Raw genomic sequence first — 27,277 nt, 5'->3', positions numbered from 1 at the left:
CTATCTATATAGGTAATTGTATATATAATTCATTATTAATCTATTATTAATTAATAATTATTACATCAGTAATAATTTTTATTGTTATTATTATATTACTATATGTATGTACATTTGCTATTGGTTCTGTTTCTCTGGAAAACCACAACCTAATGCAATTGCCAAAACAAAACATAAAATGTTACAATCATTTAAAATTGATCTAAAAATACAAAATGTTCGGTTTAATTTCAGGTTTTAAAAAATCCAAGTCTTTGGAATGGTTTTACAAAATAATAAAACAAATCTAAACAAATGGAATAAATAAAGAGCTTATTACTAAAGCTAATAAAACAGCTCTATTGACTAGGTCTGAGTAATTTTATGATGGGTGGAAAAAAACAATCAGAAACACATAATTTTTATACATTGTAAGATATCTTGGCTTGTACTTAAATTCATTAATTCTAACACCAAGTCATGGAGTGATATACATAAATAACAGGGATCTTTAGAAACAAATATTGAGGGAAATTAAATAAATACTGGCAAATTCCTAAGTGACCCATAACAAAGTTTCTTGCTCCTCCCTTGCTACTTGAAAGCTCACTGCTATGGGAGCTAATGTGTATATGTATAACCGAATCACTCTGTTGTACTAACACAACATTGTTAATCAACTATACTCCAATATAAAATAAAAAGTTAAAAAAAATGTCAAGCTGTAAGCAGATTGATGGGTTCAGAAGAAAAAAGGAAAAACACTATGAAAACTTAGGATAGCTTGAGTGGAGCTGATTCAGGGGAAAGCAACAGGTAAGTCTGGTTTGCTTACATGGTATCACTACTGTCCAAAAATACTTTCTCATTTCCTGTCTACTTTTACTTTTAAGTTTGTTATACTTCATACAACTGTATCAGAGATTAATTTGGTTTAGCAGGTAACTGCTTTCAAACACAAGATTATATGTGATTCAAAAATTGTTACTTGCCACTTGCTTTCTATATACCCCTTTGTACAGTTTGAGTTCTTATTATGTACATCTACTGTCTCTTTCAAAATATATTAAATGAGTTAAACAAAAAAATAATGCTTCTCACTTAATATCTAGTTGAGATTGGTTTCACCAAGGAAATTGGAACTTTGGTTAGAGGAAGGAGGAATGGTAATTGACAACAAAAATATCTGTGGGATAGGGCACATGAAAATATTTGGAACTGGGGGGAGCATGGCTAGGGAAAGCAGCTATATAAACAGATAAAGGGGTACAGGTGATAGATGAAGCTGTCAAAGAAGGACACCTCTTTGAGAAAACTCTTCCCTTTGTCCCTACTGTACTCTAAGTGGCACTCTCCATATCTTTTTATCTAGACTACTACTGATTAATACTATACTTCACCTACATTATGAAAAAAATAGACTTGTAGCCCTGACTTGAGGTTATAACCACAAATAACAACACAATTTGTATGGAAAATGCATTCTAAGGTTCACTCAAATGATTTAAAAAACACTCAGACCCAAGATTGAACCAGAAAGAAATAGAAAATATGAACAGACCAATCACAACTACTGAAATTGAAACAGTAATTTAAAAACTACCAAAAAACAAAAATCCAGGATCAGATGGCTTCATAGGCAAATTCTACCAAACATCTGGACAAGAGTTAAAACTGACCCTTTTGAAACCATTCAAAAAATTGCAGAGGAAGGAACACTTCTGAACTCATTCTATGAAGTCAATGTAACTCTGATACCAAAACCAGACAAACATATCACAAAAAAAGAAAATTACATGTCAATACACACATGTAAATACCTTCAGCAAAATATGAGCAAACCAAATCCAATGATACATTAAAAGGATCATACATCATGATCAAGTGGAATTTATCCCAGGGATGCAAGGATTTTTCAATATCAGCAAATCAATCAACATGAAACACCACATTAACAAATGAATAATAAAAAGCATGTGATCATCTCAATAGATGCAGAAAAAGCTTTTGATAAAATTCAACATCCATTTATGATAAAAACTCTCCAGAAAGTGGGCGTAGAGGGAATTTACCTCAACATAATACAGGCCACATATGACAAACCCACAGCTAATATCATACTCAACAGTGAAAAGCTGGAAGCATTTCCTCTAAGATCAGGAACAAGACAAGGATGCCCTCTCTTGCCACTTTTATTCAACATAATTTTGGAAGTCCTAGACACAGCAATCAGAGAAGAAAAACAAATAAAAGTAATCCAAATTGGAAATGAAGTAAAAGAAGTAAAACTGTCACTGTTTACAGATGACATGATACTATACCTAGAAAATCCTAAAGATGCCACCATAAAACTACTAGAGTTCATCAATAATTTGGTAAAGTTGCAGGATACAAAATTAATATACAGAAATTTGTTGCATTTCTATATACTAACAATGAAAGAGAAATTAAACAATCCCATTTACCAGCATATCCAACAGAATAAAATACCTAGGAATAAACCTACCAAAGGAGGAAAAAGACCTGTACTCCAAAAACAATAAGACCCTGATGAAAGAAACTGAAGATGACACAAACAGAAACACATACCGTACACCTGGATTGGAAGACTCAATATTGCTAAAATGACCATACTACCCAAGGAAATCTACAGATTCAGAGCAATCCCTATCAAATTACCAATAGCATTTTTCACAGAACTAGAACAAGTAATTTAAAAATTTGTATGGAAACACAAAAGACCCTGAAGAGCCAAAACAATCCTGAGAAAGAATGGAGCTGGAGGAAGCAGGCTCCCTGACTTCAGGCTATACTGTAAAGCTACAGTCATCAAAACAGTATAGTACTGGCACAAAAACAGACACATAGATCAATGGAACAGGAGAGACCAGAAATAAACCCACGCACTTATGATCAATTAATCTACAACAAAGGAGGCAAGAATATACAATGGAGAAAAGACAGTCTCTTCAATGAGTGGTGATGAGAAAACTGAACAACTACATGTAAAAAGATGAAATTAGGACATTCTCTAACACCATATACAAAACTAAGATGTATTAAAGATCTAAATGTAAGACTGGATACTATAAAACTCACAGAGGAAAACACAGGCAGAACACTCTTTGACATAAATCGCAGCAGTATCTTTTTCCGGCTGACTCCTAGTGTAATGGTAATAAAAACTAAATTAAACAAATGGGACCTAATTAAACCTAAAAGCTTTTGCACAGCAAAGGAAACCATAAGCAATACGAAAAGACAACCCACAGAATGGGAGAAAATATTTGCAAACAATGTGACCAACAAGGGATTAGTCTCCAAAATTTGCAAAGAGCTCATGTGGCTCAATAACAAAAAAACAAACAACCCAATCAAAAAATGGGCAGATGACTTAAACAGACATTTCTCCAAAGAAGACATACAGATGACGAAGAGGCACATGAAAAGATGCTCAACATCGCTAATTACTAGAGAAATGCACATCAAAAGTACAATGAGAAAGCACCTCACACTGGTCAGAATGGCCATCATCAGAAAGTCTACAAATAATAAATGCTGGAGAGGGTGTGGAGAAAAGGGAACCCTCCTACACTGTTGGTGGGAATGTAAAGTGGTACAGCTGCTATGGAGAACAGTATGGAGGTTCCTTAAAAAACTAAAAATGGAGCTACCATATGATCTAGCAATCTCACTCCTGGACATATATACAGATAAAAACATGGTTTGAAAGGATACATGCGCCCCAATGTTCATTGCAGTGCTATTTACAATAGCCAAGACACCAAAGCAACCTAAATGTCCATTGACAGATGAATGGATAAACAAGGTGTGGTGTATATACACAATGGGACATTACTCAGCCATAAAAAGAATGAAATAATGCCATTTGCAGCAACATGAAAGGACCTAGAGATGATACTAAGTAAAGTAAGTCAGACAGAGAAATACAAATATCATATGATATGACTTATATGTGGAATCTAAAAAAACATGATACAAATGAACTTGCTTACAAAACAGAAACAGACTCACAGACACAGAAAACAAACTTATGGATACCAAGGGAAAAGTGGGGGGAAGGGAGGGATAAATTAGCAGTTTGGGATTAACAGATTCACATTACTCAATATAAAATAAACAACAAGGGCCTACTGTATAGCACAGGGAACTATATTCAATATCTTGTAATAACCTATAGGTTGTAATAACATATATATACACACACACACACACACACACATATATATGTATATAAAATTGAATTGCTTTGCTGTACACCTGAAACTAACACAACATTGTAAATCAACTATATTTCAATTTAAATAAATAAATAAATAACATTTCGAAACATAACCCATAACCCATTTCTAAGTTAGAGCAGATATATTAACTTACAACATGAGACCATAAGCTCCCAATGGGTAGATGTTTCATTTTCCTCATCTTTACCCATCCATCCATCACATTGTATGGCACACAGAAGATACAGCTGGAAAGGTAAATGAGCTGAACATATGAAGTACTTTAAAACTTGAACCCCCTGTTCTGCTTATTTCAATTTTTCCAGCCTCAGTGGACAGATATAAATATTCTTCCCAGAATACATAGGCAGTAGCTTTTTACACATAATGACTTCATTCAAGGCACCCTTGACAGGCCAATATGAAAATAACTGATGGCCGATAAGCCTTCTAGGTTCCTCTAGATTCCTTACTCTGCTGGCTTCACTGTGTTCCTAGCTCTTGAACCAGCAATTATGTTCCAAGACAATGTATTACTTGTCCATCCATGTAAATCCAAAGAGGGTGTTTCCCTCAGTTTTACCCTAAGCTAGTCTCTTAAGCATAGGCTGGGGAAACTGGGCTAAATGGGTATTAAAATAAAGGTATCATATATCACCATCATATGAACATGGCAAAACACATCATAAATAAAGAATTTCACTTCTTTAAGAAAAAATACTTCTACTCAGGTATAAACTATTCATTTCTGCAAGGAAATGATTTATCTTAAATCATCACTTTAACAAATATGACCTTTTTCTTTTAAGACACACGAGTATATTATTTCAGCAACAACGAACTTACTCATCATTGTCTTCTGTAGTAGATTCCTTTCTTTTGGTTATACTGAGGTGATTCCAGTTTTTCCTCTTTCCTATATGTGTGCAATAAAAAGAACGTAAAGTTAAGGCAAAAACTGTCAAATTTTAAATAGAATTTAAATCACCAACTTTTCAATAGAAAATAAAAGGGTTGACAAATGAAAGAAGAGTAGGTAAAGAAAAAGTATCCTGAAATTTGTTACGAGAAAATTTTTTCACTATTGTGGATAACTTTTCAATAGGTAGTTTTTTTTTTTAATTTGCCAGTCTCCTAATGTTTTATTCATGATTACATTATATAGAAGAAATAATCTTTTGAATAAAATTTCCACTGGGGCTTGGTATATTAAAAAGAAAAACTAGATAAACCCACTTTGATAATACAATTAATTTAAAATACATTAGTTTTTCATCAAATATTTTCATGAGGAGGGACGTTCAAGATGGTAGAGGAGTAAGACGTGGAGATCATCTTTCTACCCACAAATACATCAGAAATACATCTACACGTGGAACAACTCCTACAGAACACCTACTGAACACTGGCAGAAGACCTCAAGTTTCCCAAAAGGCAAGAAATTCCCCACGTACCTGGGTAGGGCAAAAGAAAAAAGAAAAAACAGAGACAAAAGAATAGGGACGGGACCTGCACCTCTGGGAGGGAGCTGTGAAAGAGGAAAAGTTTCCACACACTACGAAGCCCCTTCACTGGCGGAGACAGGGCGTGCCAGGGGTAAGCTTCGGAGCCACGGAGGAGAGCACAGCAACAGGGGTGCAGAGGGCAAAGCAGAGAGATTCCCGCACAGAGGGTCAATGCCGACAACACTCACCAGCCCAAGAGGCTTGTCTGCTCACCCACCAGGGCAGGTGGGGCTGGGAGCTTCGGCTTTGGCTTCAGAGGTCAGATCCCAGGGAGAGGACTGGGGTTGGCTGTGTGAACACAGCCTGAGGGGGGCTAGTGCAACACAGCTAGCTGCGAGTCCAGGAAAAGTCTGGAACTGCCTAAGAGTCAAAAGACCATTGTTTCGGGGTGCGCAAGGAGAGGAGATTCAGAGCACTGACTAAATGAACTTCAGAGACAGGTGCAAGCCACGGCTATCAGCCCGGACACCAGGGACAGGCATGAAACACTAATGCTGCTGCTGCAGTCACCAGGAATCCTGTGTGCAAGCACAGGTCAATATCCACACCCAAGCCCCAGGGAGCCTGTGCAGCCCACCACTGCCAGGGTCCCATGCTCCAGGGACAACTTCCCCAGCAGAACACATGGCATGCCTCGGGCTGTTGCAGCGTCATGCTAGCCTCTGCCACCCCAGGCTCACCACACATTCTGTACCCTTCCCTCCCCACAGCCTGAGTGAGCCAGAGCCCCCAGATCAGCTGCTCCTTTAACCCCCTCCTTTCTGGGCAAAGAACAGATGCCAGAGGGCGACATACATGCAGAGGCAGGGCCAAATCCAAAGCTGAACCCTAGGAGCTGTGCGAACAAAGAAGAGAAAGGGAAATTTCTCTGTTCAGCCTCAGGAGTAGCGGATTAAATCTCCACAATCAACTTGATGTACCCTGCATCTGTGGAATACCTGAATAGACAACAAATCATCCCAAAATTGAGGCAGTGGACTTTGGAAGCAACTACAGACTTGGGGTTTGCTGTATGTGACTAACTAGTTTCTGATTTTTATGTTTATCTTAGTTTTCAGCACTTGTTATCTTTGGTAGATTTGTTTACTGATTTTGCTGCTCTCTTCTTTTTTCTTAATTACCTTTCTTATTTTAATAATTAAAAAAATTTTTAATTTTAGTAACTTTATTTTATTTCATTAAAAAAATTATTTTTTCTTACTTTCTTTTTTTTCCTCCCCTTTCTTCTGAGCTATGTAGCTGACAGGGTCTTGGTGCTCCGGCCGGGTGTCAGGCCCGAGCCCTGAGGTGGGAGAGCCGAGTTCACGACATTGGACCACCAGAGACCTCACAGCCACACATAATATCAATCAGCGAGAGCTCTCCCAGAGATCTCCATCTCAACACTAAGACCCAGCTCCACTCAATGACCAGCAAGCTACAGTGCTGGACACCCCATGCCAAACAACTAGCAAGACAGGAACACAACCCCACCCATTAGCAGAGAGGCTGCCTAAACTCATATAAGTTCACAGATACTCCAAAACATACCACTGGATGCAGTCCTGCTCACCAGAAAGACAAGATCCAGCCTCATCCACCAGAACCAGTCCCCTCCACCAGGAAGCCTACACAACCCACTGAACCAACCTTACCCACTGGGGGCAGACACCAAAAACAATGGGAACTAAGAACCTGAAGCCTGCAAAATGGAGACCCCAAACACAGTAAGTTAAGCAAAATGAGAAGACAGAGAAATAAATACACAGATGAAGGAGCAAGGTAAAAATCCACCAGACCAAACAAATGAAGAGGAAATAGGCAGTCTACCTGAAAAAGAATCCAGAGTAATGATAGTAAAGATGATCCAAAATCTTGGAAATAGAATGGAGAAAATACAAGAAACGTTTAACAAGGACCTAGAAGAACTAAAGAGCAAACAAACAATGATGAACAACAAAATAAATGAAATTAAAAATTCTCTAGAAGGAATCAATAGCAGAATAACTGAGGCAAAAGAATGGATAAGTGACCAGGAAGATAAAATAGTAGAAATAACTACTGCAGAGCAGAATAAAGAAAAAAAATGAAAAGAATTGAGGACAGTGTCAGAGACCTCTGGGACAACATTAAACGCACAAACATTCGAATTCTAGGGGTCCCAGAAGAAGAAGGGAAAAAGAAAGGGACTGAGAGAGATTATAGTTGAAAACAGAGAGTCCCATACAGGATAAATCCAAGGAGAAACACACCAAAACACCTATTAATCAAGTTATCAAAAATTAAAAACAGGGCTTCCCTGGTGGCGCAGTGGTTGATAGTCCGCCTGCTGATGCAGGGGACACGGGTTCGTGCCCCAGTTCGGGAAGATCCCACATGCCATGGAGCGGCTAGGACCGTGAGCCATGGGCGCTGAGTCTGCGCGTCCGGAGCCTGTGCTCTGCAATGGGAGAGGCCACAACAGTGACAGGCCCACATACCGCATAAACAAAACAAAACAAAAATTAAATACAAAGAAAAACTATTAAAAGCAGCAAGGGAAAAGCAACAAATAACATACAAGGGAATCCGCATAAGGTTAACAGCTGATCTTCCAGCAGAAACTCTACAAGCCAGAAGGGAGTGGCAGGACATATTTAAAGTGATGGAAGGGAAAAACCTACAACCAAGATTACTCTACCCAGCAAGGATCTCAGATTTGACGGAGAAATTAAAACTTTACAGACAAGCAAAAGCTAAGAGAATTCAGCACCAGCAACCAGCTTTACAACAAATGCTAAAAGAACTTCTCTAGGCAGGAAACACAAGAGAAGGAAAAGACCTACAATAACAAACCCCAAACAATTAAGAAAATGGTAATAGGAACATACTTATTGATAATTACCATAAATGTATATGGATTAAATGCTCTAACCAAAAAGACACAGACTGGCTGAATGGATACAAAAACAAGACCTGTATACATGCTGTCTACAAGAGACCCACTTCAGACCTAGGGACACATACAGACTGAAAGTGAGGGAATGGAAAAAGATATTCCATGCAAATGGAAATCAAAAGAAAGCTGGAGCAGCAATTCTCATATCAGACAAAATAGACTTTAAAATAAAGACTATTAGAAGAGACAAAGAAGGACACTACATAATGATCAAGGGATCAACCCAAGAAGATGATATAACAATTGTAAATACTTATGCACCCAACATAGGAGCACCTCAATACATAAGGCAAATGCTAACAGCTACAGAAGGGGAAATCAACAGTAACACAATCATACTGGGGGACTATAACACCCCACTTTCACCAATGGACAGATCATCCAAAATGAAAATAAATACGGAAACACAAGCTTTAAATAACACAGTAAACAAGATGGACTTTATTTTTATTTATAGGACATTCCATCCAAAACCAACAGAATACACTTTCTTCTCAAGTGCTCATGGAACATTCTCCAGGATAGATGATATCTTGGGTCACAAATCAAGTCTTGGTAAATTTAAGAAAATTGAAATCATATCAAGTATCTTTTCCAACCACAATGCTATGAGACTAGATATCAAGTACAGGAAAAAAATGGTAAAAAATACAAACACATGGAGGCTAAACAATACACTACTAAATAACCAAGAGATCACTGAAGAAATCAAAGAGGAAATAAAAAAATACCCAGAAACAGGGCTTCCCTGGTGGTGCAGTGGTTAAGAATCCACCTGCCAATGCAGGGGACATGGGTTCAAGCCCTGGTCTGGGAAGATCCCACATGCTGTGGAGCAACTAAGCCTGTGCTGTGTTCCACAACTACTGAGCCTGTGCTCTACAGCCCACGAGCCACAACTACTGAGCCCATGAGCCACAGCTACTGATGCCTGTGCAACTAGAGCCTGTGCTCCGCAACAAGAGAAGCCACCGCAGTGAGAAGCCCATACACCACAACGAAGAGTAGATCCTGCTTGTCGCAACCAGAGAAAGCCCGCGTGTAGCAACGAAGACCCAACACAGCCTAAAATAAATAAAATAAAATAAATTTTTTAAAAAAAGGTTTTAACAAACATGAAGTTCTAAACAAAAAAACCTAGAAACAAATGACAATGAAAACACAATGATCCAAAACCTATGGGATGCAGCAAAAGCAGTTCTAATAGGGAAGTTTAGAGCAGCACAATCCTCCCTCAAGAAACAAGAAAAATCTCAAATAAACAATATAACCTTACACCTAAAGCAATGAGAGAAACAAGAACAATAAAACCCCAAAGTTATTAGAAGGAAAGAAATCATAAAGATCAGATCCGAAATAAATGAAAAAGAAATGAAGGAAACAATGGCAAAGATAAATAAAACTAAGAGCTGGTTCTTTGAGAAGATAAACAAAATTGATAAACCATTAGCCAGACTCATCAAAAAGAAAAGTGCGAAGACTCAAATCAACAGAATTAGAAATGAAAAAGGAGAAGTAACAACTGACACTGCAGAAATACAAAGGATCATGAGAGATTACTACAAGCAACTATATATGTCAATAAAAGGGACGACCTGGAAGAAATGGACAATTTCTTACAAAACCACAACCTTCTGAGACTGAATCAGGAAGAAACAGAAAGTATAAACAGACCAGTTACAATCACTGAAATTGAAACTGTGATTAAAAATCTTCCAACAAACAAAAGCCCAGGACCAGATGGCTTCACAGGCAAATTCTATCAAACGTTTAGAGAAGAGCTAACACCTATCCTTCTCAAACTCTTCCAAAATATAGCAAAGGGAGGAACACTCCCCAACAAATTCTACCAGGCCACCATCACCCTGATACCAAAACCAGACAAAGATCTCACAAACAAAGAAAACTACAGGCCAATATCACTGATAAACATAGATGCAAAAATCCTCAATAAAATACTAGCAAAGAGAATCCAACAGCACATTATAAGGATCATACACCATGATCAAGTGGGGTTTATCCCAGGAATGCAAGGATTCTTCAATATAGGCCAATCAATCAATGTGATACACAATATTAACAAATTGAAGGATAAAACCATATGATAATCTCAATAGATATAGAAAAAGCTTTCTACAAAATTCATCACCCATTTATGATAAAAACTCTCCAGAAAGTAAGCATAGAGGGAACTTACCTCAACAAAACAAAGGCCATATATGACAAATCCATGGCCAACATCATTCTCAGTGGTGTAAATCTGAAACCACTTCCACTAAGATCAGGAACAAGACAAGGTTGCCCAATCTTACCTCTATTATACAACACAGTTTTGGAAGTTTTAGCCACAGCAATCAGAGAAGAAAAAGAAATAAATGGAATCCAAATTGGAAAGGAAGAAGTAAAACTGTCACTGTTTGCAGATGACATGATACTATACATGGAGAATCCTAAAGATGCTACCAGAAAACTACTAGAGTTAATCAATGATTTGGTAAAGGAGCAGGATACAAAATTAATGCACAGAAGTCTCTTGTATTTCTATACACTAATGATGAAAAATATGAAAGAGAAATTAAGGAAACATTCCCATTTACCATTGCAACAAAAAGAATAAAATAACTAGGAATAAACCTACCTAAGAAGGTAAAAGACCTATACTCAGAAAACTGTAAGACACTGATGAAATAAGTTAAAGATGATACAAACAGATGAAGAGATATACCACTTGACTGGAAGAATCAACATTGTGAAAATGACTATACTACCCAAAGCAATCTACAGTTTCAATGCAATCCCTATCAAACTACCAAAACCATTTTTCACAGAACTAGAATAAAAAATTTCACAATTTGTATGGAAACACAAAAGACCCCAAATAGCCAAAGCAATCTTGAGAAAGAAAATCAGAGCTGGAGGAATCAGGCTCCCTGACTTCAGACTATACTACAAAGCACAGTAATCAAGACAGTATGGTACTGGCACAAAAAACAGAAATATAGATCAATGGAACAGGACAGAAAGCCCAGAGATAAACCCATGCACACATGGTCACCTTATCTTTGATAAAGGAGGCAAGAATATACAATGGAGAAAAGACAGCCTCTTCAGTCAGTGGTGCTGGGAAAACTGGACAGCTACATGTAAAAGAATAAAATTAGAACACTCCCTAACACCATACACAAAAATAAACTCAAAATGGATTGAAGACCTAAATGTAAGGCCAGACACTATCAAACTCTTAGAGAATATAGGCAGAACATTCTATGACATAAATCACAGCAACATCCTATTTGACCCAACTCCTAGAGAAATGGAAATAAAAATAAACAAATGCGACCTAATGAAACTTCAAAGCTTTTGCACAGCAAAGGAAACCATAAACAAGATGAAAAGACAACCCTCAGAATGGGAGAAAATATTTGCAAATGAAGCAACTGACAAAGGATTAATCTCCAAAATATACAAGCAGCTTATGCAGCTCAATATCAAAAATAGAAACAACCCAATCCAAAAATGGGCAGAAGACCTAAACAGACACTTCTCCAAAGAAGATATCAGATTGTCAACAAACACATGAAAGGATGCTCAACATCACTAATCATTAGAGAAATGCAAATTAAAACTACGATGAGGTATCACCTCACACTAGTCAGAATGGCTGTCATCAAAAAATCTACAAACAATAAATGCTGGAGAGGGTGTGGAGAAAAGGGAACCCTCTTGCACTGTTGGTGGGAATGTAAATTGATACAGTCACTATGGAGAACAGTATGGAGGTTCCTTAAAAAACTATAAATAGAACTACCATATGACCCAGCAATCCCACTACTGGGCATATACCTGGAGAAAACCATAATTCAAAAAGAGTCATGGGAGAAGCAGCTTCTCAACTCCTCGAGTCTCTGTCTGCTTCGGCCTCCTCGCCTCCTCTCCAGCCTCCACCATGTCCATCAGGGTGACCCAGAAGTTCTACAAGGTGTCCACCTCCAGCCCCCGGTCCTTCAGCAGCTGCTCCTATACCAGTGGGTCGGTGCCCACATCAGCTCCTCGGCCTTCTCCCGGGTGGGCAGCAGCAGCAACTTCCGGGGTGGCCTGGGCACCAGCATGAGTCTGGCTCGAGGTTATGGCAGGGCCCTGGGTTTGGGGGGCATCACAGCTGCCACAGTGAACCAGGGCCTGCTGAGCCCCCTCAAGCTGGAGGTGGACTCTAACATCTAGGCCATGCGCACCCAGGAGAAGGAGCAGATCAAGACTCTGAACAACAAATCTGCCTCCTTCATCGACAAGGTGCGACACCTGGAGCAGCAGAATAAGATTTTGGAGACCAAATGGAACCTCCTGCAGCAGCAGAAGACAGCCCGGAGCAACACAGACAACGTGTTTGAAAGCTACATCAACAACCTCTGGCATCAGTTGGAAACCGTGGCCCAGGTGAAGCTGAAGCTGGAGGTGGATCTTGGCAAAACGCAGGGGCTGGTGGAGGACTTCAAGACCAAGTACAAGGAAGAGATCCAAAAGCACACAGACATGGAGAATGAATGTGTCATCACCAAGAAGGATGTGGATGAAGCTTACATGAACAAGGTAGAGCTGGAGTCCCACCTGGAAGGGCTGACTGAATAGATCAACTTCTACAGGCAACTGTATGGAGAAGAGATGCAGCCGCAGATTTCTGACACCTCCGTGGTGCTGTCCATGGACAACAGCCACTCTCTGGACCTGGACGGCATCATCGCCGAGGTCAAGACCCAGTATGAGGATATCACCAACTGCAGCCAGGCCGAGGCTGAGACCATGTACCAGATCAAGTATGAGGAGCTGCAGACATTGGCTGGGAAGCACGGGGATGACCTCCGTCACACGAAGACAGAGATTTCTGAGATGAACCGGAACATCAACCGACTCCAGGCTGAGATTGAGGGCCTCAAAGGCCAGAGGGCTTCCCTGGAGGCTGCCATTGCTGATGCTGAGCAGTGTGGTGAGCCGGCCATCAAGGATGCTCAGGCCAAGCTGGCTGAGCTGGAGGCTGCTGTGAGAACTGCCATGCAGGACATGGCACAGCAGCTGCGTGAGTACCAGGAGCTGATGAACATCAAGCTGGCCCTGGACGTGGAGATTGCCACCTACCACAAGCTGCTGGAGGGCAGGGCGAGCCGGCTGGAGTCTGGGATGCAGAACATGAGTATCCACACCAAGACCACCAGTGGGTATTCAGGTGGACTGACCTCAGCCTACGGGACCCCTCGCCTCAACTACAGCCTGAGCTCCTACCAGTCCAGCTTGGGCTCTGGAGGGGGCTCTGGCTCCTTCAGCTGTACCAGTTCTAAGACTGTGGTTGTGAAGAAGATTGAGACCCATGATGGGAAGCTGGTGTCTGAGTCCTCTGACGTCCTGACCAAGTGAAAGCCTCCTGCGATCCCTCCCAGCCTCCCCACTCACTTGCTCCTGCAAGAAGGAGCTGTGCGGGGGAGTGTCAGAACCAGAGACCTGAGGCTCAGCCCCGTCCTTAGCCCACCCCGGGGGAAGTCAACTGCCTGGGGCTCCCTATCTTGCTCACGCCCCCAACTAAAAGCCAATCCAAGAGTAAAGCTTCAGCTGGCTCTGCCAACACACACACACACACAGAAAAGAGTCATGTACCACAATGTATATTGCAGCACTATTTACAACAGCCAGGACATGGAAGCAAGCTAAGTGTCCATCAACAGATGAATGGATAAAGAAGATGTGGCACATATACACAATGGAATATTACTCAGTCATAAAAAGAAACAAAATTGAGTTATTTGTAGTGGGGTGGATGGACCTAGAGTCTGTCATACAGTGAAGTAAGTCAGAAAGAGAAAAACAAATATCGTATGCTAACACATATATATGGAATCTAAAAAAAAAAAAAAGGTTCTAACAAACCTAGGGGCAGGACAGGAATAAAGATGCAGACGTAGAAAATGGACTTGAGGACGTGGGGAGGGGGAAGGGTAAGCTGGGACGAAGTGAGAGAGTAGCATGGACATATATACACTACCAAATGTAAAACGGACAGCTAGTGGGAAGCAGCCGCATAGCACAGGGAGATCAGCTCCGTGCTTTGTGACCACCTAGTGGGGTGGAATAGGGAGGGTGGGAGGGAGACGCAAGAGGGAGGGGATATGGGGATATATGTATATGTATAACTGATTCACTTTGTTATACAGCAGAAACTAACACAATTGTAAAGCAATTATACTCCAATAAAGACGCTGGAAAAAAAAAAGAGATTTCATGAGAGCAACCAACTGGTTCCTTAAAAAAAAAAAAAAAAAAATATATATATATATATATATATATATATTTAAAATCAAAGTATATTAAAGTTTCCAGCTTGCCTTATTTAACCCCTATTTTTTTGTCTCAGAGTTGACAACAAGCGATTGTTGATACTAATATCTAGAAAATAGTGAGTTCCTCAGGATATCACAGTAAAATAAATACGATTTTAGAGGTAAAAGTACCTGACTGTTTAAATGCATATTGATTTAGTAAATTCTTGGAAAGATCTTTAGTGCCTATGAAAATATTTCAAATACTGTATGGTATCACTTATAAGTCAAATCTAAAAAAATAATACAAATGAATGTATATGCAAAACAAAACAAAAAAAGTAATATTTTTTTGATATTATCTCCTCAGGCAAGGAAAACAAAAGCAAAAATAAACAGGACTACATCAAACCAAAAAAGTTTTGCATAGCGAAGCAAACTATCAACACAACAAAAAGGCCACCTACTGAATGGGAGAAGATATTTACAAATGATATGCCTGGTAAGGAGTTAATATCCAAAACATATAAAGAACTTATACAACTCAACATCAAAAAACCAAACAACCTGATTAAAAAATGGGCAGAGGATCTCAACAGACATTTTTCCAAAGAAGACATACAGATGGCCAGCAGGCACATGAAAAGATGCTCAACATGACTAATCATCAGGGAAATGCAAATCAAAATCACCTCATACATGTCAGAATGGCTATTATCAAAAAGACAAGAAATAACAAGTGTTGGCAAGGATGTAGAGAAAAGAGAATCCTTGTGCACTGTTAGTGGGAATGTAAATTGGTGCAGCCACTATGGAATACAGTGTGAAGGTTCCTCAAAAATGTAAAAATAGAACTACCATATGACCCAGCAATTCCACTCCTGGGTATTTATCCAAAGAAAATGAAAACACTAATTAGAAAGGATATATGCATCCCTACGTTCACTGCAGCATTATTTATGATAGCCAAGATATGAAAAGCAACATAAGTGCTCATCAACAGATAATGTGGTATATATATATACAATGGAATATTACTCAGCCATTAAAAAAGAATGAAACTGCCACTTGTGACAACATTAATGGACCTAGAGGGTATTATGCTAAGTGAATTAAGTCAGAGAAAGAAAGACAAGTGTCATGATTTCTTTTATATGTGGGATCTAAAAAACCAAATAAATGAACAAATGTAACAAAACAGAAACTGTCATAGATACAGAGAACAAACAGGTGGTTGCCAGAGGGGAGGGAAATGGAGGGATGAGAGAAAATGGTGAGGGAGATTAAGAGTAAAAACTTCCAGTTATAAAATAAGTAAGTCCCAGGCATGAAATGTACATTTTGGGAATATAATCAATAGTAATGTGATATTTTTTTATGGTGATAGATCGTAACTAGACTCATGGTGGTGATCATTATGTGATGTATAGAAATATCGAATCTCGATGTTGTACACCAGGAACTAACATAGTGTTGTATGTCAATTATACCTCCAAACCAAACAAACACATAGAAAAAGAGATCAGATTTGTGGTTACTAGAGGCACAGGGTAGCGGGGAGGAGGAATGAGATGAAGGTAGTCAAAAGGTACAAACTTCAGTTATAAGATAAATAAATGCTAGGGAGGTAATGTACAACACAATAAATATAATTAATACTGTGATATGTTATATATGAAAATTGTTAAGAGAGAAATCCTAAGAGTTCCCATCACAGGGAAAAAATTTTTTTCCTTTTTCTTTTATTTTGCTTCCATATGAAATGATGGATGTTCACTAAACTTATTGTGGTAATCATTTCATGATGTATGTAAGTCAAATCATTATGCTGCACACCTTAAACTTAAACAGTGCTATATGTCAATTATAGCTCAATAAAACTGGAAGAAAAGAAATTGGTTGAATGACAATAAAAAACAAACTGTCTGTATCTTTCCTAATTTTTTTTATCCATTTTATCAGTTTCTGAAAGAGGTAGTTTAAAATCTCCTATGATGATTAGGGATTTGTGAGTTTCTCCTTGCAATCCTGTCCTATTTCGTCATGTTTTGAGTTTTTATTTTTGATGCACAAAGGTCAGGATCCTTTTTCTGGTAGTGAATCTTTCCTTCTCTCATTATGTAAAAATTCGTATTATCTTCAATAAAGCCTTTTTGTCTTAAAGTCTATTTTGGTCTATATTAATATTAATATTCTTGTACCAACTCTTAGCTTTTTTAAAAAGCTAATATTCACTGTTTTTTTATCCTTTTACATTAAATCATCTGACGTCTTTTCTTAAAGTATAATAATAATATTTTAAAGTATAGCTAAAATATGTATTGAACACTTACTATATGCCAGGCATTGTTCTAAGTCTTTTTTGTACATTAATTCTTTTAATTCTCACAACAATCCTGAGGTAGATATTATTATTTTCCCCATTTTACAGGCAAGTAAACAAAAATACCATTAAAAAGTCAAGTGACAGATATTCCATCTGCTCCCTGAAAATTATAAGGACCTTAAAATTTTTAATTCCTTTCTGCTTCCTCATATATCTCCCATGCTATTATGGTCTATTAGTATTTGTTTTCAACCCCCTATCAAGTTGTTTTTGTTTTGCTTTATAGTCAGCAAGATTTGTAATCACAGTTTTATAACTAGATTTATAGATCTACCAACATGTTTGCTAATTTACTTTTTTTACCATTGCTCTTTGCATTTCATTCCTTTATTTGAGGCTCAATTATGAGCATGTACTTACAGAAGTACATTCTTTAGTAATCCTTTCAGGGAATATCTGTGAATGGTAAATTCTCTCAGACTGTCTGAAAATACCTTTACTTCATTCTTACTTCCTGAATAAAAAGTTCAGCTGTGACTTTCAGTTGGTATTATTACTCCATTTCCTGCTGCAGCCCATAGATACTGATGAGAAGTCTACTGTCAAGCTGTCATTAAAATTTTCTCTTTGTCTTTGATGTTCTGCATTTTTACCATGATACGATTAGGTGTGAATTTGTTTTAATTTGTTTTATTTCATCCTGCTCAGATGAAGCATGCCAGTCTGATCTGGAAATTCCTGTCTTTCCTCAATTATGAAAAGCCGATAGTCCATATATCTTAGCTATTGCCTCTGCTCCATTCTATTTCCTCCTTGTAGAACTCCTATTTGACATATGTTGGATCTTACTCTATCCATTATTTCTCTTTACTGTTTTATCATATACTCCATCTCTTTATCTCTCTGTGCTGTTACACTGCTACAGTCTGGGTGATCTTTACAGATCTATTGTCTAATTTACAAGTACTCTCTTTGACTATGCAAATTTGTTGTTTATCCTTCTACCCCAACTATTAAAAAATAAGTCTGATGCAATCTTGGGAGTAAAAGAACAGAAAATTTTACCATCTTTCCTCTCCTCTGAAAAGGATACTAGTTTGGAAAAATTTGCTAAGGGGTAGGGGAGGGGATAGCAATATAATGATACACACACACAAACATACATAAATGTAATCAATATATATGATGATAAATAAATAAGAGTGTGTGCGTGTGTATCTTTTTTTTTTTTTTTTTTTTTTTAAGCAGGATTTCAGGCACCTTTATTCACGGCAGGTATTTTTGGTCAGGGGAGCTTTCTCTGAAACCTTCCTGTTACTTAAGGAAGACAACTGCTTACATCCTGATGGTCCACTTGCCATTTCCCAGGCTTGGAAGCATCTTGCACGCGGTTCCACCCAGTCCCTGAGTCCAGCTGGCTCTGGGCTTTCAGGGCCACACCTTGCAGCACAACCTACAGGCCCAGTGAGGGAGTTTCTGCAACTCGGTGATAACAGTGGGGAATTCATTTTATCCCAGAAGAAATCGACTCCTCTGTGTTCCCCATATAATTTATAAATAGGACAAATTATTCCTTAATATTATTATATATTTGCAGTACAAACAATTAAGACTAGTGACATAGGAAACTTTGAAAAAATCATGCTGTGTTGACTACGGGTTTCCCTCTCCAAAGCACTGTTCCATTCCTCAGCTTCTTCCATATTCTCTATACAAAATCATCCTGCTGTGACAGTTGCATGGGTCTCCTTCCCATCAACACTGCCTCTGGGCTCAGCACTCCTGACACTGTACGGCTGAGCCGTAGGAGTTATTTTCCCTGTCTTCCATCATCAATTATAAAGCCACTACTCTCCTCGAATTTAGGTAAGAAACAGTTTAAAGAAACAGTATTTCTTAAAAACCCAAGCCTACTGCTAGTTATTTAGTAGGCATGGATTTAACATGGTCTGTTTTCTTTTTCTGTTTCTTTTCCCAGCCACTAGCTCAAAAGATGGAGTAGCTTAGTTGTAAAGTCCTGCCAGATTTCCTATGGTAACTGCTGTAGATGGACAAGGTAAGGTCCTACTGAAGGTTCAAACCTCATGCAAAACTCTAACTGCTGAAAACCTCATCACATCAGACAACTCTGTCATTGTCTGTATTTAAAAATGCTAACCGTAAAGTGGCTTGTGGTCACTCTTTGTTACTGTAGCATCTGACCTCAGGGACTCAGACATAAAATCGTGGTTCCATTCCGAGTTTTGGCGACAGAGTAGTGCCAGATATTTCTGAATACACAATGTTAAATGTTTTTAACCACTTGGAAAGTATCACCAACACACTATTTGGTGTTTACTCAGTCACTCTGAGGATCAAAGAACCTTAACTATCAATGCCTTACTTCACAAAATCTTATTATAACCAAGGATCTACCCTATGTCCAATAAAAAAATTACACAGCAACTTTTATCAAACAGCAACTACTACAAAGGGAATGATAGGAAAAAAATGACTTCACAAAAATACACTAAAAAATTTGACAATTGTATGCAGGAACTGCCAAAGTTTTAGTGTTTAATAGCACAACTGACCAAGGTCCAAGACGTGAAGTTACCATGTTCAGGAAACATGGGGGGCAGGGGAGGAAAATTACTCTATAAACCAACTCGATAGTATGTGGTAAGAAGAATGCACACTTTATAATATAAAACCTGTCTACACAGAGTAGTTAGTTGCAAAAAGCTATCCGGCTTCTCTTGGCTTGTAAAAAGGGTGTTCCAGATTCCAGAGCAGATGAGCAACCTTCAAGTCTTCTGTGTGGCAGCAATCCTGCTTTCCCCGTCCAGCTTTTCCACCCCGGCCTGTGTCATGAGGTCTGCGATGTTTTTCTCCAGGCCATCAATGTGACTGCTCATGTCATCAATGCTTCCAATGATCTGGTCAGACATGGTCTGAAATTTATCTTGCATCTGTTGCAGGAGTGTCTGCACCACCGAGGTGAGATCCTGCATGGTCTTGGGCTCAGCCTCTGCCATCTCCCGGGTTCCCAGCTTGGCGGTGCTGTCTCAGACCGTCACCTACACTTCCATTTGTCCGCGCAGATGCCCCGTATGTGTGTATATTAAATGTATAAACTGGAAGCATTCACGCCATTTGTGGGCCATGTAGAGTCTAAGTAGAGGGAAGACTTAGAACCACGTTTTCTTCCTTTTATAATTATAAATAGATTTAAAGTTAATATTGTCACCTGTTCACATAGTATGTGATTCAAATGAATATAGAAAGTACATATAAATACCTGGAGGAAGAATATTCGAGATTGAGAAAAGTGCAAGTGCAGTTATTGTGAAGGCAACAGGCTCAGCACGATTGACAAATAGCCAGAAAGTAAGAGTGGCTAAAGTACTGTAAACATCGGAAGGGCAGCAGAAAATGAGGCAGGTGAGGTAGTCAGGTATTAGATGACATATAGCCCTGAAAGTCATGATAAAGTTTTGACTTATATATCCTAAGTGTGATGGGAAGTGAGTAGCACCTAAAATGTCCTTGAAAATGCTATTTAAGTAAAAGTGCTTATTTAAATTGTACCTTATGTTTTGTACAATATTCAAAAAGTGAGAATTGTTAACAGAAGTTATGACTTCATTTGGAACTTAAATTACTTTATAAGACCCAGGCTTTCCTATTTCTAAAACATATATAAGATGACATATTAGGAAAAGCAATGTAATGATTACAAATGACATAATCCGATATAAGATTCTAGACAGAATTCTATTTTGAGATTTCTGTATGTGTGATCTATATATCAAAGAGTACATAAAACACGTATGTGCAGTTTAATGAATAATTATAGCGTGAACTCGCATAACCATCACATAGAAATAGAATATTACCAGCACCCCAGGAACCCTTGCTATATGACTTTTTAAAAAAGAGCTTACCTAGTACTATAATCTGTGATAATTATCCACTTAAATGTCAACCGAGATCATGTGACCAATCTTTTTATGGGCAAAAGAAATGTTCCCTTAAGTCCATATTTAATTTCAATATGGAAATTGAGTATGTATCCACTTGAAATCTGTTCACATTCCAGGATAGAGATGTTCTATCTCTAAGGCACTAATTTTTAATTTTAAACAAAAGATATATCAAGCGAATGAAAAACCCCCCAGAACTATATAGAGCTTGAAGAAAACACATAAATCTTCATATATTTTTGTGAAAGCAAACCTAGTAGTGATAGCTTTAAGATTAAAAGTGCCTGATTAAAGTAAAATAAAGTCATTCAAAAGTTTAAGATCTCATTATAGGTTTCATTACAACAAATTAGGTAAAATGAGGAGACTTCTTTGTTTCTCTGTAGTTTCTAGTACATGCTTAGCACTCAAATATTAAATAGTAAATATGAATCAGGCTAATCACAGCATATCTAAAATATATTTTATTAAATTTAAACCTATTTAATATTTTATATTATAAAAACTTGACATGTCACTGATTCATGACCTTTTACAATATTAAAAATTAAACCTATGAAATCTAGATTTCTATATCTTTATTTTTCTCAGCTCAAGTTTAATAAAACTACAGAAGACCAAAAGTGATACCCTACTACTATACACATCAGTTTGCCTGCCCCATAATACAGCTCAGGCCATTCCCTCCAGAAAGAAAGGCTGGCCTCCCCAACCGCTGCAGGAAAGGCCTGTCCTGTCCCACACCACATCTGGGCTGAGTGTAAGATCTTGTGTTTTAAGCATGACAATAGTACAAAAGAGGTTTTGTTCTCATGGCCATCTACTTCAGCCTGGCCCTAAAATGGCCCAGTGCTCACTTCTGCTTAGAGAAATATCCTTTGCTTTTCTGGACATCAGGCTTGATGGTATCACTGCCAGGCTTCCAGCCAGCTGGGCACACTTTCTCATGTTTGTCAGTAAACTGGAAAGCCTGATCTAGTCTCAGTGTCTCATCCACAGAACGGCCAACAGGAAGGTCATTTATGGTGATCTGTCGAAGGATACCTTTATCATCAATAATAAAAAGGCCCCTGAATGAGATGCCTCTATTGGCCTTTAAGACCCCATAGTCCTGAGCAATGGTGCACTTGGGGTCTGGTATCAAGGGAATGTTCATGGGTCCTAGTCCTCCTTGTTTCTTGGGTGTGTTGATCCATGCCAGGTTTCAGAAGTGCGAATCCACAGAAGCACGAATCACTTGGCAGTTGCGTTTCTTAAATTCTTCTGCCCTATCATTGAAAGCAATGATCTCCGTGGGGCACACAAAGGTGAAGTCAAGAGGGTAAAAGAAGAACACAGCATATTTTCCTTTGTAGTCAGATAGGCTGATATCTTTGAACTGACCATCTGGCATTACAGAAGTTGCTTTGAACTGGGGGGCACGGTGCCCAATTTTGGCATTTCCTGAAGACATATTGCTATCAGCAGTTCTCACAGACAAACTACAGAGGACAGTCAGGAAGGAGACACGCCTAGATTTCTATCTTTTAAATGAATATTTTAGAAATAAACTACCAGAGAATAAGAAATATGTGTGGTCAAAATTAAACTAACAATATTTTAGAATAAAGAATTTCATATTAAAATTAGGTTACTCTCTAATGGAAAATTCTAAAAACCTTTTGCAAATGCATTTAAAATAGTAAAGAGGATGAAATATAATAAATAAAAGCAAGCTATAAAGACACAGGAAATGTGGAAAAACTAAACGGATAACATGGATAAAAATAACATTCAGAAGTATCATTCTTAAATTGTAGTGTAGCATTACCTGAATTATGTGCCCTTTAATTTATGCACATGATGGATAGCTTGTTAAGGGGCTATACCATTATAATTGATAGTGGCTGAAGGCAGTCAGGCCATAACTTCTATTTAATGGATGGGATAGTAAGAGAACAAAGTCTGCAGTAGCATTTTAAAATAACTGCCTATAAAGTTTACATTTATGTCCAAAGTGTTACCTATATTCTAGTCTTTTCTATGTTGAATTCTTTAAGAAAAAAGAGAAAAATCAGCTGCAGCAAGATCCACATATTATTAAATCAAAATTCTGATTTAACCAATAACTAGAAAAATCTCACAATAAATGGAAAAGAATTTTCAACTAACCATCTGATGGTCCATTTTTGTTCTCTTGTTCTTTAGAGCTTGTGGGAGAAGCAAATGGGCTAATTTGACAGGTTCCAGTTGTTGGAGAATAGGCTGTAACACTTATCTTCCTTGTGATTTTTGAAGAATCAAATGACTAGAAATAAATATTAATTTGGGACAAAAATACTTACGTTTAGTTACAGATCTTTGGAAATACATTTGAAAAACTCGCAAAATTCAAACTAATACTCTTTTCCTTGATCTTTCTTTTTGGATTTTAAATATACACAATTATCTTCAAAGTGAACACTGTTATTTCAAGGTATGTACATTTTCCTGGTCTCCATAGTGATTAGGGTATCTCAATTTGATTTTATGAAATTTTAACATTAAATGGTTACTACATTCTGAGATGGTATTTCCAAACAAGTAGAGATAGCTGACTCTCCCAATTACATCCTGACATTTGTTGTTAGCTGAACGTGAAGTATAATTATGGGCCTAGACCAGAGAAAATCTCAGAAGTGTCTCTTAGTAAGACCCACAGGGAAACCCTAGGAAGGATTAGTGGTGTCCTTAACCTTCACAAAGTTGCTCTGACACAGTATCTTAATGATAAAACAAAAAGAACGTTGAAACAATTGAGTATGGCATTTAAGGCCTTTGAGAATTTGATCTATTCTACACAAATCCTCTCTGCAGCTTCCTCCTCTGTGTTCCCATAGACCTTGTTCATACCTCTTACTGGAGTTAGTAAATTCTAATAATTTATTACATTTCTGTATACCCCATTAGTATTTAAGTTTCTGAAAATACATATTACTTCATCCTTGTACTATAGAACTCAAAAATGTATGATGAATGAATGATTTAAAAGAAACAGCCCAGTAAACTTAGCCAGGCCACTCTATTCAGAATACACTCATTTGGGGCTTCCCTGGTGGCGCAGTGGTTGAGGGTCCACCTGCCGATGCAGGGGACATGGGTTCGTGCCCCGGTCCGGGAAGATCCCACATGCCGTGGAGCGGCTGGGCCCGTGAGCCATGGCCACTGAGCCTGCACATTCAGAGCCTGTGCTCCGCAACGGGAGAGGCCTGATACCGCAAAAAAAAAAAAAAAAAAAAAAAAAAAAAAGAATATACTCATTTGTTCACTGGTTCATTCATCTATTATTAACTGACGCCTTTAGTCCCAGTCACTTAGGTTATGCACATTTGGGTCTCAGCTAGTATTTCTTTGGTTTGGGGCCTCATTCATAATCCACTTCCTCCAAACACCCATTATCACACTATTAATTGCTTGCTCTTCTGAATTCTTTTTAAACGTATTTTCTATAATGCTTACTAATCACCCAGCATTTGCTAACTAATGTGTATACAGGAAGCGAAAAAATTGCTCTGGCCTCATAAACAGCAGAGGACAGGTCTAAAGGTAGTATGCTTGTTACAGAAATTCAGAGAAGAGGGAAAACCAAAGTGGGCTGCAGTAATCTCACAGAAGGATTCTTGTGAAGAGGAAGGGTGAGGCTTAGATAACTGAAAATAAAAGGTATGAAAAACCTGAAATCTAGAGGTGAAACAGACAGCACAGGGTGGATTTAGGGATAAAGGAAAGGTCTGAAGGTTCATGATATGTTGCCAACACTGTAGAATTAAACTTTAGCTTGGCTGCTGACTTGAAATAGTTATATAATTCTCCATTGTCACCTATTCTTTATTTTCAAGACATCATGGCAGAAATAGTGGCTATGTCACCTTTTTCAATAATCTTGGTATTAGTTCCAGAATCTATAGCATCAATTTTTTTTTTTTACAGGTAAGATTTTAAATGATAGATACTTCTTTGTATTGGGGGAAAAAAGGCATTATATTTTTTATTTTATGTATCCACAGTAGCCACAAATATAACCAATATTTAAAAAAAATCAAACTACAATATCAAGTTATAGCTTCAAAGTAATCTTTTTTGTAAGGTGAAAGGGTTTTAAGTCTCTTTAACAGGTGGTTATTATTACCTCTCCATCTTGAGTTTTCAGCTGTTTATAAGTATTCAGTCATAAACTATGACATTTATCCAATCCAACCCCACTTTTCTAAGAATTTATTGCCCAGAAATATTTCACTGTGTATGTACAAGAAATGAAAGTCACTACCCTATGTACATTTATGTCAATCTGTTTTCCTATTTTCACCAAAAATTATTTTTCCAATTGCCAAATATCTAAATATTGCAACTGCAGATCATACATTTCTCCTTGAAAACAATTTTCTAGCTTTTGTAAAATAAGTCTTGGTGTGTGTGTGCACACGCGTGTGTGTGTGTGTGTATATATATATATATATGTGTGTGTGTGTATATATATATATATATATAAATTTTTCCCCCTCACCTTAAAAATACTGTCTTCTCTTTTGCTTTCTTTCTTTTTTTTTTTGGTTATCTGTGTTGATTAAAAAGGAAAATATATGTCTACAATCGTAATGTACTTAGAGGGAAAAAAGAAAATCTACCTTTCCCTACTATCCCACTAAATATTCTTCAGTAAATAATGCATTTTTATATGTCTGCCTACTGATACACACAAATGCATAGTCTTACTTCTTTAAGTTCTTTTTCTCTCAAAGTTTAACCAAGGTCCTCTAATTTTTAAACTCTGAAGATGCTTAAAAGTGATCCTAGAATCCTAAGAATTTCCATTCTGCCAACGCCCAAACGTTGAAGGACTTGGTCTTCTTATTAGTCTCCTACAAAAGGAAGAGTTAAGAAGACTGGGATTTGAGAGAAGACTGAGCTACTAATTGAGAAGTCTGGAACTCTTTCCATTCAGCAATGATGAGTGCTACCTACCAGGTCCTTTAGAAAAATAGAGGAAGAAAAAGTGAGAAGAACAGATTTGGCTAGAGAAAGGAAAGAATTCAGGATGCAAACAAAATATAAGGATATAGAAATCAGATAAGTCACAACTACTTTCTATAATAATTTACAACTGCTTGTAATATTTATTGACAACATTATTTAATACCACACTAAAAAAAAAAAAAAGATTCTGTCTAGGATCAGTCCAAATGCCACTGTACTTTCTGTAAGGTCAAACCTTGTACATTAGCAAAACTAAAATTTGGTCATTGATTTTTCTGCCCAGAAAAAAAGAAATCAATGTTCTCTCCAGAATTTCAAATATATATGACATTCTCCTTCAATATGTTTCACAAATTGTAGCTTGCTTCATCACCTTGTTTAAAGCATATTCTACCAAAAAGGTACCTGTATTTTATATATTTTTACCTATTATAGTCTAGAAAGTACTAACTAAGGGTTCTTTCAGGATGAAATGTGGGATATAATGGATCTGCTATTATTATTATGAACTACTAGACTATGCTAACACTGAAATATTTAAAAATACAGGTACTGTAGGTATTTGGACAACCAGAAGCAAAAGAAAAATTAGGGTAGCTAAAGGGAGACAATTCTTTATAATCTTATACTGGTTAATTAGGTTATTGGAATGTTTCACCTAAGGCAGTACTTATACATCACTAGTACTTATTATAGAATTTACATTAGAAAATTTTCAATACTAGCTGTCTCAGGGATTTGTCACGATTTGGGCCTAGGGTTCCTAGAAGAGTCCTAAATATCAACTAACTTTTTATCAGTTGCCACAATTATCACCCTTAATGACTCTAATAATATTTAGGTTTTGTTATTTCTAATGGTAGTTATAGAGAACAAAAGCATTTTGCACTTACCCCGTGATCTTACAGGGACATCAGGGAAAGGATATAACCAATATATTAGATCTGTGCTGATGACAATGTTCTATTTCTTGATTGGGTGTTTGATACCCAGGGATATACATTTGTTAAAACTCATTGAACTGTACACTCAAGATCTGTGAATTTC

At 37.6% G+C, this 27,277-nt stretch overlaps 2 protein-coding genes and 2 pseudogenes across 2 annotated transcripts in view; 1 reads left to right on the top strand and 3 right to left on the bottom strand.

Annotated features, from left to right (window-relative positions):
• Positions 1-27,277, bottom strand: part of ITGB3BP (integrin subunit beta 3 binding protein) — an 87,003-nt gene that overhangs the window by 27,698 nt on the left and 32,028 nt on the right. Inside the window, exons 3-4 of the mRNA XM_060139863.1 lie at positions 23,390-23,525; positions 5,070-5,139 (exon numbers count right to left, since the gene is read on the bottom strand). Coding sequence (XP_059995846.1) covers positions 5,070-5,139; positions 23,390-23,525 — 206 coding nt within the window. The remainder of the gene's footprint in view (positions 1-5,069; positions 5,140-23,389; positions 23,526-27,277) is intronic.
• LOC132514726 (keratin, type II cytoskeletal 8-like) lies at positions 12,577-14,051 on the top strand (annotated as a pseudogene).
• On the bottom strand, positions 19,960-20,330 carry LOC132516146 (heat shock factor-binding protein 1-like). Its single transcript, XM_060142554.1, has one exon. The coding sequence runs from the start codon at positions 20,288-20,290 to the stop codon at positions 20,060-20,062; it is 231 nt and encodes a 76-aa protein (XP_059998537.1). The 5' UTR covers positions 20,291-20,330; the 3' UTR covers positions 19,960-20,059.
• LOC132516145 (peroxiredoxin-1-like) lies at positions 21,903-22,707 on the bottom strand (annotated as a pseudogene).

The sequence above is a fragment of the Lagenorhynchus albirostris genome, chromosome 2 (genome assembly GCF_949774975.1).
Source record: "Lagenorhynchus albirostris chromosome 2, mLagAlb1.1, whole genome shotgun sequence".
Lineage (NCBI taxonomy): Eukaryota > Metazoa > Chordata > Mammalia > Artiodactyla > Delphinidae > Lagenorhynchus > Lagenorhynchus albirostris.
This window is presented reverse-complemented; position numbering and strand designations above follow the sequence as displayed.

Coding starts and splice junctions, on each gene's coding strand:
- LOC132516146 (XM_060142554.1), bottom strand. CDS start 20,290: ATGGCAGAGGCTGAGCCCAAGACCATGCAGGATCTCACCTCGGTGGTG.